We start from the raw sequence: 13101 nt of genomic DNA, 5'->3' as shown, positions 1-13101 counted from the left end.
GAATCACATTGTTGTTGTATGTTTAATTTTTTAAGAAATTGCCATACCATTTTACCAGCAGCTACACCATTTTATACTCCCAAGTGCACAAGGGATCCCTTTTTCACAGCTTGTTAACTTCTGGAGAGAGGTTTGTGTCTGTATTCTCAATGATAACCATCCTAATATGGATGGAGTCAAAGCTTTGAGGTTTAACTTCTAATATGGATGGAGTCAAAGCTTTGAGGTTTAACTTCTGTCTTCTGCCTCAAGCTAATAAAAGGGAGATGAGTTTGCTCTTCATTATAACTTGTCTGTCCTTTATTACCTTTTTTTATATAATCAAAACAGAAAACAAGAGAAATTAAATGTGCCTTTATATATCCACATATCCCTGAAAACACTAAAGTTCTATTTGATTCATCCTAATTCACTAAATATTCACATGTCTGTCAGAGAGCTCTCATTCTATTTTCATAATACAATCAGAATTTAGTCACTCCTGATTGCCATTTCTCTCTCCAGGATATAAATGGTACTGGGGATTGAACCCAGGGGCATTCTGCCTCTGACCTACAACCCCAGCCCTATGTTATCTTTTATATGGAAACAGGGTCTCACTAAGTTGCAGAAGGCCTAAGTTGCTAAGGCTAGCCGCGAACTTGAGATCCTCTTGTCTCAGCCTCCCAGGTACCAGGATTACAGATGTGCACCACCATGCCAGGCTTTTCCAGGACCTTTTTACTAACTGGTCTTGGAGTTTTTCTTTGTGTTTGTTTTGTCTTGTTTGCAGTGCCAGGGACTGAACAGGGCTTCACACATGCAAGACAAGTGTTCTACCAGTGAGCTTCACCTCCAGCGCCCCCAACTGGGCTTGTTGATTGTATCTGCGACCTTCATTCTTTTCTCAGCCCTAGCAGTGGTGTGGTGTGGCTCGGCCTTTGGTCCTGGCCCCAGGCTCTTCTGCCTGGAATGCCTGTCCTCGGGGAGCCCCCGTGTCTCGTGCCTCCCTCCCAAAGCCTTCCTCAGGGGCACCGGGCAGCCCCTCTCGCAGTGGCAGCTCTGACCTTTCCCATTCCACCCGCACATTCTCACCTGCTCTTTCTCCTCACAGCACTTTGTTCACTATTGTTTTATCCACTAGAAGATGAACTCCATGAGGGAAGATGGTTTGGTTTTGTAATGTGCAAGTCTGTTTTTTTTTTCATTGTGATGTCTTCAGAATAGTGCCTGGCACTCAGTAAATATTTGTTGAGTAAATGCATTTTTTGAGTTGCTAAATAAGAATTTTTTGAATCAGTCCTTTCTCAGCCATCGGGCACCCTGCATCAAGGCTCACCGCCTGTTAGGGCTTGTTGGCCAGGGAGTGGGATTCAGGACCAGCAGGGTATGTTTCATTGCTCTCGTGTTGCTGCTGGGTGGGGAAGTATCCTGGGGAATGTCCTGAATGACATTTTTAGCTCCGTTCCCATATAATATTGCCTTTCCCATGCCACCTGCTCCCACCCTCCTTTGTCTGGGTTTACAAAATGCCTTTTACTAAGAACACTGTGCTCCCTTTCCTAGAGGTTGCAGTTACATCACAAATCTGTTTCGCTTGGGCTTCTCCATGTAGTGTTGGTTAATCTGGTTTGTGTTTTTGGTTTTTGTTTTTTGTTTTACCTAGTGCTTCTCAAAATAATTTAATTTCTTGGCAACATTTAAAATTCAGGTATTTTAGATGGAAATCTTGGTTTCTAGCTCCTTTGGAAAAATTGGAAGCTCTGATAGGGCCTGCATTCCCACATGGCCGCCAGCTGGAGCCTCGTAACAAGCACACGTTCCTTTGGTTTCATCTCAGCTCTTTTTCGTGTGTCTCAGTTGCCCAGTCCCCGCAGGGATTTAACCTTAGAGCCTCATTTACCGAAACACTCTGAGTAAAACGGAAGTTACACATTTTAGAGACTGAGGTTAATTTTCATATAGCTGAGAGTTTTTAGTTGTTTTAACACTAAGGAATGGAAGCCAGGGACCTAAGGATGTTCTACCACTGAGCTACAACCCAGTCCTCTGAGGGAACTTCTAATAGTCTTTTTTGTTCAATGAAAACAGCAGAGATTTGAAGAAAGCATGAAAGTCTTGATACTTTTCAGCTTCACACGTTTGATCATTTGCTCCTGCCTCTTTAGGATGCCTTTATCATTTGTCTCCAGGCCCACAGGTGCTGGCAGTTCATATAATGGTCGTATGTAATAGTTAAAAATCCATGGTGAAGTGTCCAAGGAGTTTAGACGCTTCTTGACACCTAATTGGAAGACGAGTAGTCATAGGATTGGAGTGCTGGGGAGCTGGGAAAAGGGAGTAGAGACGTGATGGAAAAGATTGTGATAAATAGAACTTCCCAACAAAAATTTCCCCACAATTAGTGTCCTTAAAGCATCTTCTGACATAGAGTCTTGGCAAAATAACAGTTACCCCAGGATTTAATAGTGTTAAGATCTTAAAATCTGCAAGTTAAGTCTCAGACTGTATTGTGTGCAGTTGTAAAGGTGCCAGATATTTATTCAACCGAAAATAATCTGCTTTATGAAACCTCACATCGCTGGTGTCTCGGTGACTCTTGTGCGTTTTCTCTTCTTCTGGGTGTGGAAGCTGCATGAGATTGCTTGGAGGAGGGAGGGAACAGGACAGACAGGACCGGCTGCCTCAGCCACAGCACAGTGGGGTTCCCCTAGGAGAGTGGCAGCCAGTGTTCTGCTTGTGTCTTCTGTGGCTTTGTTGACATTCTTCTGAGTATGGTGATGGGGGGTCATTTTAAAGAAGAACCGAAACCTGGATCTCTAGATCGACGTGGGGGAGGATGGAAGGCTTTGGAATGTTTTGTTCCACGGATAAAGGAAGAGCTCTTCGTGAGTTTCTGACTGCTGCTTTTAAGTTCAGATAGCAAAGGGTTTCAGAGCAAAGCCATAACGCCATTTGGGCTTCAGGTCAGCTTATAGAAAACAGACATTTCCACCAAACCAAGTGAAAAACCAGAATGTCCTGAAGGAGATTAATTATCTGACTTGAGTGCTGTGGTGCCCACAGTGCGTCTTGCTGCCACGTTTCCCCGAGGTTCATGATACCTGTGCTAATGTCATTATGCTCTGAAACAGTTTAAGAAAATAAATCCCCTCTCACATGGCAAACACACATCATCTACATCGTCCATATATCCACCTTCCATTATGCTTTCTTCTAAAGAATGCCCGATTTCCGCCATCTGTTTAGGAAGTGATGTATCTCTAATAAGTAAGTTTATTTGTTTATAAGACACTCAGCAAGTGACAAATGAGAAGTGGCGAAAGCATATTCCTGAGCAAAGTACTGCATTTTCGGTTTGGCATCTGGACACGTCTCCACAGTGCTCAGGGGCCTAGTCTGAGTCCTCTTTATTTTTTACTTTTGGGAGATACACTGACCTATTTAGCGTTTTTGTTGTTGGCCTCTAACTAGAGGCCTTTTTCTCCTTTATGGACACTTGAAAAAAGGAGAGGAACTAGTCTCGTATAGTGAGTGTCTGAAGCAGGCTCTCTGGTCCAGTGTTTTCTAACCTCCCTGGAAAACTTAACACAGCGCACGCGCGCGCGCACACACACACACACACACACACACACACGGCTGGACATGAGACTCAAACTTTCTTTAAAGTTTTCCAAATGATTTCAATGTATGGCCAAAGCTAAGAGTTAGCAACTGGCCTTTGGTGTTTCAGGTTGTCCCAGAGGGCCTTAGGAGAGGGGAGCCCTAAGTGGAAGTACAGGCAGGGAACAGAGGGACTCGGGGCCTGCTCTCCTCAGCTATCCCTCTTCTCCCTTTTGCCTGAGCAATTCTGCTTTTGGCTATTTTATATATTGAGTCTCTAGGCAACTAAGCTTTCCACCAGGATGTGTATGTCATGTAAGAAATTGTAGAAAAAGAAAGGAAATCCAATCGTTATAGATATCAGTAGCCATGAGCTAGCCTTTCCTCTAAATGAGCAAAGCCCTGGTCAGTGAAGGAAGGAACTTGCACCAGCAGGTCGCAGACAGAGTTGCAAGCTGGCCCCGTGAGGAGCCAGCCTATCTCAGTGTCTTTGTTTTGGCGCACAGGATATCTTTCAAGTTTCAGACGGGCACTAGTCTCCAATTTACCCCAGTCCCCACACTCCACATTGCTTATAGTTGACACATGTACTAAAGCCCTGGCCCCGGAAGCATTCTTGTTTCTGAACCCTAGAAAACCATTTGTTAGCAGTTTGCTATTTGCAGAGATATTTCATTTGATCAATAAAAACAAAACAAACTGTGTATACTTGGATGATATGAGCTATTATAACCTTTGCTTCTCTAGAAAAATGTTTAAGTTATAGAGATTTAGCAACCATTGAAAGAGTATCTTTTATTGCTCCACCTTCTAACTTTAAAAAATTATTATGGCTTTTATTTAAGAAAATTGTTTGGTGTTAGAATTTTATACAAAGTTCATGCAAAGTATTCGTTATAAGAACTGTATTGATCTATTTCTGGAAAGCCTAGGTGGTATATTGTCTCTTAGTGGGCTAGCTGGTATTCCTTTTTTTTTTTTTTTTAATCTAGGTCAGATCAAACCCACTCAAAATGGTTCTTCTGCTTTATCTTCTATTACGTGAACATGCATAGCCCTCTGTGGACTCACTAATGGACTAATTTCCCAAGGTTATGATTGGCATGTTTTCATTTCCAGATTGCAGCCTCTCTCTCTCATCATTTTTCCAGTTTTTTTTTCTTTTTGACATGTTTGTTTTATGCTGTATCACAAAATGGATTTCCTCATTTCACCTTCTTTGAAATCATTTGTCCCCTTATAATTAAGGAGTCTGCTGTGCATCCAAGGGTATTTTCCAACGGCACCAATCAAATTTTTACATTTTTAAAAAGCAACCATCCCTTTAAAAAAAAAAAAGTTTAAAAGTTGGCAAGTCAGTTTTAATTTTTTCAAAACTGATAACTGTAGCCGATTTCCCAAAGCAAATTAGTAGGAAAAACCAGTTTTTTAAATTATAATAGCAGTTCTGTACCATGAAATTACTGCCAATTTTTTGGCTCTTATACTCTTTCTTATTATATTTTAAAACTTGGACCAGAAAAGTATAGAAAGAGCATAAAATTAAAAGCATACAGCATAACTTTTTTTTCTTTTTGTAGCATTAATCTTATCACTGGTCATTTAGAGGAACCAATGCCAAACCCCATAGATGAAATGACAGAAGAACAAAAAGAATATGAAGCCATGAAACTTGTCAACATGCTTGATAAACTTTCCAGGTATTGTATTCCCATCCATTTTTGCTTGGTTTCTAAAAGTGTTCTATTTCTTTGTCTCTCTCACTGAGAGGTAACCATAGAACAGCAACTCTGGAAATCCATGTTGATTGGAACAGGGTGGCCCACGCAGCAGTAGCGCAGACACCTCTTGGCTACCATGGTTTTTCTACGTGTGCCGCTTCTGGATGTGCATTCTTAAATATTTAAACTCTCAAAGCTAAGATAGAATAACTACTAGATATATTTAACCAACTAACCTCCCTGTCTTCAAAAAAAAAATGCTGTGAGTTAGGTTCAATGATTTTGCTGCTTCTCGTATTTTTGTTTTAGTCTGTTTTAGTTTTTGTTCCAAATCATAATGCGCTTTTTTTTTTTTTTGCCTTTCATTTTTGATGTGCAGGTATGCAATTCTGCTTTTTTGGGTTGCTGCTGAAACCAAAACTTCTAAAATATCATGCACCCAACAGGAAAAGGTGAAAAGAAATAGCTCAAATGAAGGATTTTCTGAAAGCAGGCACTTGTATTAATTAGGGGTTCTAAAAACAGTCAGCCCTTTCCTTCTTGCTTCACCTTTCCTTCCCCTCCAAAAATAACCAGTTTGAAAACAATTAAATCAAGTGTGTACTAATCAGCAACTAGTCACCTTGAAGGAGTTACTAGAAAATGATTCCTGTCCTACTTGGCCGACTTGCTCTCTTTTCCATTCATACATTGAGTCGCTGTCTTCTTTCAGCCATCTTGAGTGAGTGCTTCTGTGTGTTGGTGGCAGCTGCCACTTAAAGGCGAATTTCTTCTGTTCATCTCCTTTTTCATTGTAACTCTGTAAAAGTTAGTATCCCTCAGTCAAGATAAATAGGGAGTGGGAGGGGAAAGCCAGAAATCCGACCATGGAACAGGAAAGGCATACCACAGAAACAACACGGGTGAAGGACATAGTAGGAGGCTTAGCACAGAAGTGGACAAGCATATAAGAATACAAGGCTGACGTTGGGAGTGTGACAAGTCTGAGTATTTTGACACTCTGTAGTCTGAGCTCATTTTCAAATGACGACAGTAATGTGGTAGAAGTTGTTTAAAAGTAAGTAGCTTCAGTATCTACAAAGAATGATAAGAACACAGGGACTGCCTTTAAAATTTTTATCCTTTCAGCCAGGCGTGGTGACGCACGCTTGTAATCCCAGCATTCGGGAGGCTGAGACCAGAGGATCGTGGTTCGCGGACAGCCTCAGCTACTTAGTGAGGCCCTCTGCAACTCTGTGAGACCCAGTTTCAAAATAAAGAATAAAAAATAGGGCAGGAGGTGTAGCTCGGAGGTTGAATGCCCCTGGGTTCCATCCCCAAACCCACACACACACACAAATTTATCCTTTCATAAAAAGGTTAGAATTTAGTTACCTAGCTGTGCTCACAATCTTAAAAAGCATTTTTGCTGATTTGCAAATTACATTCTCCATACTCTTGTATAGAACAGATATGTTCTTTCTCTGAAGGAATTAATAGTCACGGAGAAGATTCTGATAGGGTGGACTTTTGAAGCAGAGGAACAAGTTATAAGGTAGCTGGCAGTGCCAGGCTCTGGGTTCAATACCCAGCATGCACGTGCGCGTGCACGCGCGCACACACACACAGTATGTTTATAAAAACAAAATATGTTTGTGCTTGGCTGCTTCCAGAAGGCCCTGGTGTGAGAAAGGAGACGTGGTAGTATAAGTTGAAGTTAGAATGAGAACCAACAGAGACCCTCTGGTGGAAGTTGGGCAGGAAATAATAACAGGGGCCTAAGTGGAGAATATTAGTGTTTTAGGACAGTAAACAAGTTACGTTACATAAATTTCACATTCTGACCAACTGTGAATTTTAAAGTTATCACGGATGCTCTTTAGAGGGCCCATCTGCCCTGAAGGAGTAAACTCTGAACTGCAAGTGGAAGATGGGGAAAGAACTGCCTGAGGTACCACAGCATGATCACTTTCACAATGCGTCCCTGTTACAGGCCCTGAAAACAAAGATCCTAGGCCTTTCCTTTTTATCTCAAGGGAATCCACATATTTGAGGAGTTGCCATTAAATAAATACACATACATCAAGTCTGTAGCACTTAACTTCTACCTAATTTAAGCCATATCCACAGATGCACACTCACCAGGACGTTCTCAGCCAATGCCCAGCTCAGCCTGAAGGCGATACTGATTTTTGCATGAATAAAGTAAAGCAAACATGTCTTGCGTTGGCTTTGATGATACCAATTTTGCCGTCAAAGCTGAAACAAACGGCACCCTTGAGAATAGTCCTAAATCGTGTAGCCTTTCTGCGTGTGTGGTGGGTTTTTTACATTGTCTGACTCTGTGTGCTTTCTAACATGTGCTCTCACTAACAACAATCATTGACAAAACTGAGGACCAGAGTGGGCATGCCAGAGCAGGAATGCAAAGAATGGAAGCATTCTTTATCAAGCTTACATGTTTGTTGTGCTATATTCCTCATCAGTCCTAAGTTTCTTCTCTCTTTGCACTTTTTTTTTTAGGTTATAAAAATGCTATGAAGCCAAAGTAGACTAAACTCAGTACAGTTTACTGAACATTTACTAAATAGGTTCTCCATGCAGGGCACTGTGCTAGGAAGCCAAGGGAGAGTTAGAGGCAAACAGGGCAGTCTCTGCCTTTGGAAAACTCACATTCTAGTGGAATGTAATATATTCTAGAATCTGAAGTTGAAGGAGCAGTTCATTCTGTCTGGATGACTCAGAAAGTGGGCCACAGGGACAGTAGTAGCATTTGTGCTGACCCTTGATGTTTTAAGAGGCATTTAATGGAAAGATGGAAAATGACCCTTCTTTGTAGGGAGAAGAAAATTTAATCTTGTTAGTAAGATAAGTCTTTGGTATTTGCATACTGTGTCTTTCTTACAAAGAGCTCAGGTTGTTCTCATTATTTGATTAATAAGATATGTTGCCAGATTTATTACTGGGGTAAGCAAGGACCAAAGAATTGCCCAAAATATTGTAAGGTAATAATGGATGATAGACCATTTCTTTTTGACAGTTTACAAAACACTTTCACCTACACATTCTTTCTAGCTCCATAATTAAAGTAGCATGAGGAACCTCATTTTCCAGAATTCAGAATCTTTGCTCTGTCCACTGTGTTACTGTGTCTGTCTGTTCCAGTGTTTGCCAGAACACCTCTGATTGGCTAGTTCTGTTGGCTAGTTCCCTCAGCTGTCACTCCCAGAAGTTCTACACTCAACTAAGTTTTTTATTGTGCTAAGAGTGTATTGCAGCTTTGTCTGATTAACTTCCTTTCTCAAAAATGAAATTGTTTTCTCCTGCATCTGAATTGAAAGGCACATGAGTAAAGGATAGGTCTGGAGGTGCCGTGGCCAAGGAATGGACACTAGACACTTCCTTTTTTCCATCCGTAGGAGAGCAGATGTGAAGGACCTGCACCAGGATGGTGGTTAGCAACAGTGGCCCGTGCCAAAGCACTTACCAAAGTGAGGATTAAGGTTGGTCATGCCAGGTACTGTTACTGAGCCTGGTGTAGGGTGCAGATGTCACTATCAAAAGCGTGAAACATAAAATTACATTTCTGTTTTGCCCCCACGCTGGACGTAGCCACTGCCTCAGGGAGCTCAGGATCTTCCCAGCTTTTATCTTAGCTTGCTTTTTAAAGGCAGAAAAGAGATTAGTGTTCAGATATTTTCTTCCCATTGAGTAATAGCTGATTCAGTAGTATTCTAAGTGACTATTTATTTAGTATAAGGACATTTGTCATGGATGTTTATATCCCTTATTTTGGGATTTGCAGTACACCTGAATGCCTTCAAAGTTGAAGAATTATCTGAACCCTATAAATCCTATTATGTCTAGCTAGTACAGTGCCTTGTATCCTGTGGGTTCCCGTGTGTGATAGTGAAATGATGAAATAGCTGATCCCCAGATTTGAAGAGCAGGTGGGGGGGTTGTGGTTTTTTTTGTTGTTGTTTTGTTTTGCTCTACAAAGTAGCCTACATGGTTTAAGGCTTCAAAATATTCCTTGTCAGTTCTATTTCTTTTCTAGACTTCATAAAATTCAAGGCTGAAAAAAGAATCTTACAGAGCACTTTGGGCCGTGAATGGCTAATTTAAATGTTTGGGTGCATAATTTGTTTAATGTATAAGGATAATTGCAGTGTTAGACATAAGCATTAAGACCTGAGGCACAACATTATGGAAAGTTTTATCTGACATTTATGAGAGCTGAGGTGAAAAGGGATGGACTTGGCCTGCCCCTCCACCTCCCCTTTCCTCCTCTGACTTAGAGGAAAGGAAGCCCCCACGACTCAAGCAGGAGATGGGACGGGGATCGTGTGGGTCAGCACGTCCGTGTGCCTAATCCAATTGCACTTGCCTTGGCTACAGCACACAGCTCCCGCACAGTCACCAGGCCTCCAGCAGCGGGAAGAGGGCACAGGTTCAGGCGAGCTCCAGCCAACCGGGGGGAAGCCTAGTTCAAGTCACAGTTGTGTTTCTGACTTTTCTGGCCCTTCTGGTTTCTTAACTGAACCAGGATTGATCGACCTTCTACACCACCTTTGCTCTGTCACTTTTTAGCAAGATCCATCGTCAGTTGGCTCACCATTAAAATCTGTGCAAAATTTATGTATTTATAAATAAATAATAGTTCTACCATTTTTCCTTTTCACATCCATTCTCTAGCCCAAAACTGTGATACTTATTTTTTGTCCTTTTTTGCTAGCCATAGTGATATTTGGAATATGGTTTTCTTAATAAATGCAAACACCAAATATAAGAATAATTCCCTTTAGCCGGCCATGGTGGTGCACGCTTGCAATCTCAGCATTCGGGAGGCTGAGTCAGGAGGATCTCTGTTCACGGACAGCTCCAGCTACTTAGTCAGGCCTTTTGCAACTGAGTGAGACCCTGTTTCAAAATAAAGAATAAAAATAGGGCTGAGGGTGTAGCTCAGAGGTAGAATGCCCATGGGGTCCATCCCTGGTACCACAAAAAAAGGAAAAAAAAAGAATAGTTCCCTTTAACCCAGAGATATTTTTAAACTTACTAAGGCTGAGTGATTTATGACTGAAAAGTAACAAATACATAATTTTTCCTTGTAAATAAGTTTTTCTTACAAAAATGATAACAATAGCAATCACATCTACCTTTTAGATGAGTTAGTGAAATTTCAAGTAAATTTCAAAAACACCCAATTTTTAATATTATAAGATGTACATATGAAAGTATGAAGATTTATTTCCATCAGAAAATCCTTCAGATCTGCACTGTTCAATGTAGTAAACACCAACCATGTATGACTACCAAGCACTTGAAATGTGACTAGTCCAAATTAGGATAGGCCCTCTTAGTATAAAATAGTAACCAGGTTTCAAAGATTTAATACCAAAAAATGTAAAATATCTCATTAACTGTTTAATATGCATTACATGTTGGAATGATAATATTTTTATATACTGGGTTAAGTAAAATATACTATTAAAGTTAACTTTACCTATTACTTTTCAATGTGGCTATGGGAGCATTTACTATTACACAAAGCTCACATCGTGGTTTGCATTCTAGTAGATAGCACTGCTTTCCATCCTTCCAGGCACTGTAAGGCTGCTGGGAAATACATTTCAGGGCACTTGTATGCGGTGAATTAATACACCCTCGGGGGCAAGAGAAGATTAGTTTGAGAAGTTCAGTACTGAATAGTTTAAAGAGAATTCTTCCAGTGGTGAGACACCTAAATAGGATTTAGTTACCTTTGTATTCCCTGTTGGTAGTCATTTTTCTCTAAATCTATAGTAGGAATGACTGCTTTGAGCTCTTGGTTGAAGTACTAGCTAAAGTGCTTTTTAAAAAAAACCCATTAGCCGGGCGTGGTACACACCCTTGTAATCCCCGTGCTTGGGAGCGGAGACAGGAGGATCGCGCAGGTTCGAAGCCAGCCACGCTGGCTTAAGAGACCCTGTTTCCAAAGATAGTAGGTCTGGGAGTGTAGCCCGGAGGTAGAAGGGTTTCCAGGAACCCAGTACCACCAAAAAAAAAAAAAAAATTTTGAAAAACATGTAATAAGAATAATTTCCACTGGCTGTTTTTCTCCTTTAACTTTTAAGTCTTCCTAATTGGGAGAAATATATAAGACCTTCTGTTCAAGTGTCAGTTGGCATCCTGACCTCTTAATATTTATTGCCAAGAAATAATAAAGAACACCATCACTTAAGGAGAAAACTGAATTTTATTCTTCTAGCATTATCCCTTCATCTCTCTCTCTCTGTTTCCTTAACCATGCTATGTAATGGGAAATGGGAGCAAATTTTTAGAAGCTTTGCATGCAGTCTTAATGGAAATGAGAATAATAATAAAGAACTAATATCTGTACAATGCTTTAAAGTTTAAAGAGTACTTTCACATATATTCTCTCTTTGGTCATTAAAACAACACTGTGAATGACCGAGGACAAGAGGTTATTTTGTTAAGGAATAAATGCATAAAGACTGAGTGACTGGCCCCAAGAGCTGGCATCTAATTAAGGGCATTCACCAGGACCTGGTGCTCAGTTTTCAGACTCCAGATTATTATGCTCTTTTGAAAAATTGCCAACAGCTCTCAAAAATGAGACTTCTAAATTTTAAATAAATACAGAGCGTAAAAGATTAAGAATGAGCACGCTTAACTCAGAAGAGAATAAAGATTTGACGGAGACATGCATCCCTGCTTTTGCGTTCCATAGTTGAATTCTTACCAAATATCAGATCATATGTTCAATTAATAGCTTATTTTAATTTTTTTGAGGTACCAGAGATGGAACCCAGGGGAATTATACCTCTGAGCTGTACCTCCAGCCCCAATTTTTAACTCTTTATTTTGAAACAAGATCTCACTGAGTTGCAAAGGGCCTCACTAAGTAGCTGAGGCTGTCCATGAATCACGATCCTCCTGTCTCGGCCTCTCAAATGCTGGGATTACAAGCGTGCACCACCATACCCGGCTTAATAGCTTATTTAAAATAAAAGTAAACAGCTTTATATGAGGGAAACAGTAAAATTTCTATGATTCTGTTAATACAGGTTTTTAAATTGTTTTAAAAAGAGAATGAATATGGATATTCTAACAAATTCTTATACATATGATCACATTGATGAAACCTAACTTTAGAAAGGCTTCCCTGTGAGGCTTTTTAGATAATTCCTGGTTACTTTACAGAGTAGAAAAACTTGTCTTGGGAATTCTATTGTTACAGCATATTTTACTTCCCCAGTTATACCTAATCCCACAGCAAGAGGGTGAGGGCTGAGGGAAGGATGTCAGAATCATTTTTGAAAGATGCAGCTGGGATACCTCAGATTTACTAAAGAAAAAAATCATCATACCCCCCTTTCTACTTAGTGGGAGTGGTTAGTGGCTTAGTGAAAGTCAGTCCTGGGAAGCCACTAGATGAAAGATGTAGGAAGATGAAGAGTCGGGTTTCAAGCCCAAAGGATGCTTTCACAGTATCTAGTCAAATGTGATAGCCAGTTCCAGAGGTTATATAATTTCTGTGAGGGGGGAAAAAAGGTTAAAAACATTCGTAAGACTATCATAAGTCATTGAAAATCCCTTGCACTTCAGTAGACCATAAATATTCCTATGATACACTCCCAGCTTTTGAATTAGGACAGAGACCACAGAGCTGCTTTCTCTGGGCTTTCACAGGCTCCACTCCAGCAGGCATTTTTTGAAAAGTTCTTTGTTAACAAAAATGCTTCCTTATTTCACTGATTTCCCATCCCATATTTCGAATGTGAAAGGAATTAAATATGAAATGGCTAGGCTTCTT

General features: G+C 40.5%; 1 protein-coding gene across 7 annotated transcripts in view; it reads left to right on the top strand.

Moving 5' to 3' along the window:
* RIC8B (RIC8 guanine nucleotide exchange factor B) overlaps window positions 1-13101 on the top strand; it is a gene marked incomplete at both ends in the record, with an annotated part of 107529 nt that overhangs the window by 87219 nt on the left and 7209 nt on the right. For 3 of the 7 annotated variants that reach the window (XM_080705301.1, XM_080705299.1, XM_080705300.1), the window contains one exon: window positions 5163-5282. The exons of 3 other annotated variants lie outside the window; for them this stretch is intronic. In XM_080705301.1, coding sequence (XP_080561427.1) covers window positions 5163-5282 — 120 coding nt within the window. Of the gene's footprint in view, window positions 1-5162; window positions 5283-8701; window positions 8742-13101 lie in introns of those variants that run through there. One more of the 7 variants, XM_080705302.1, reaches the window with a different exon arrangement.

Source organism: Muscardinus avellanarius (genome assembly GCF_963383645.1).
Source record: "Muscardinus avellanarius genome assembly, chromosome: 11".
Lineage (NCBI taxonomy): Eukaryota > Metazoa > Chordata > Mammalia > Rodentia > Gliridae > Muscardinus > Muscardinus avellanarius.
Note: the sequence above shows the minus strand (reverse complement) of the source record. Positions and strands in the feature narration are given on the sequence as shown.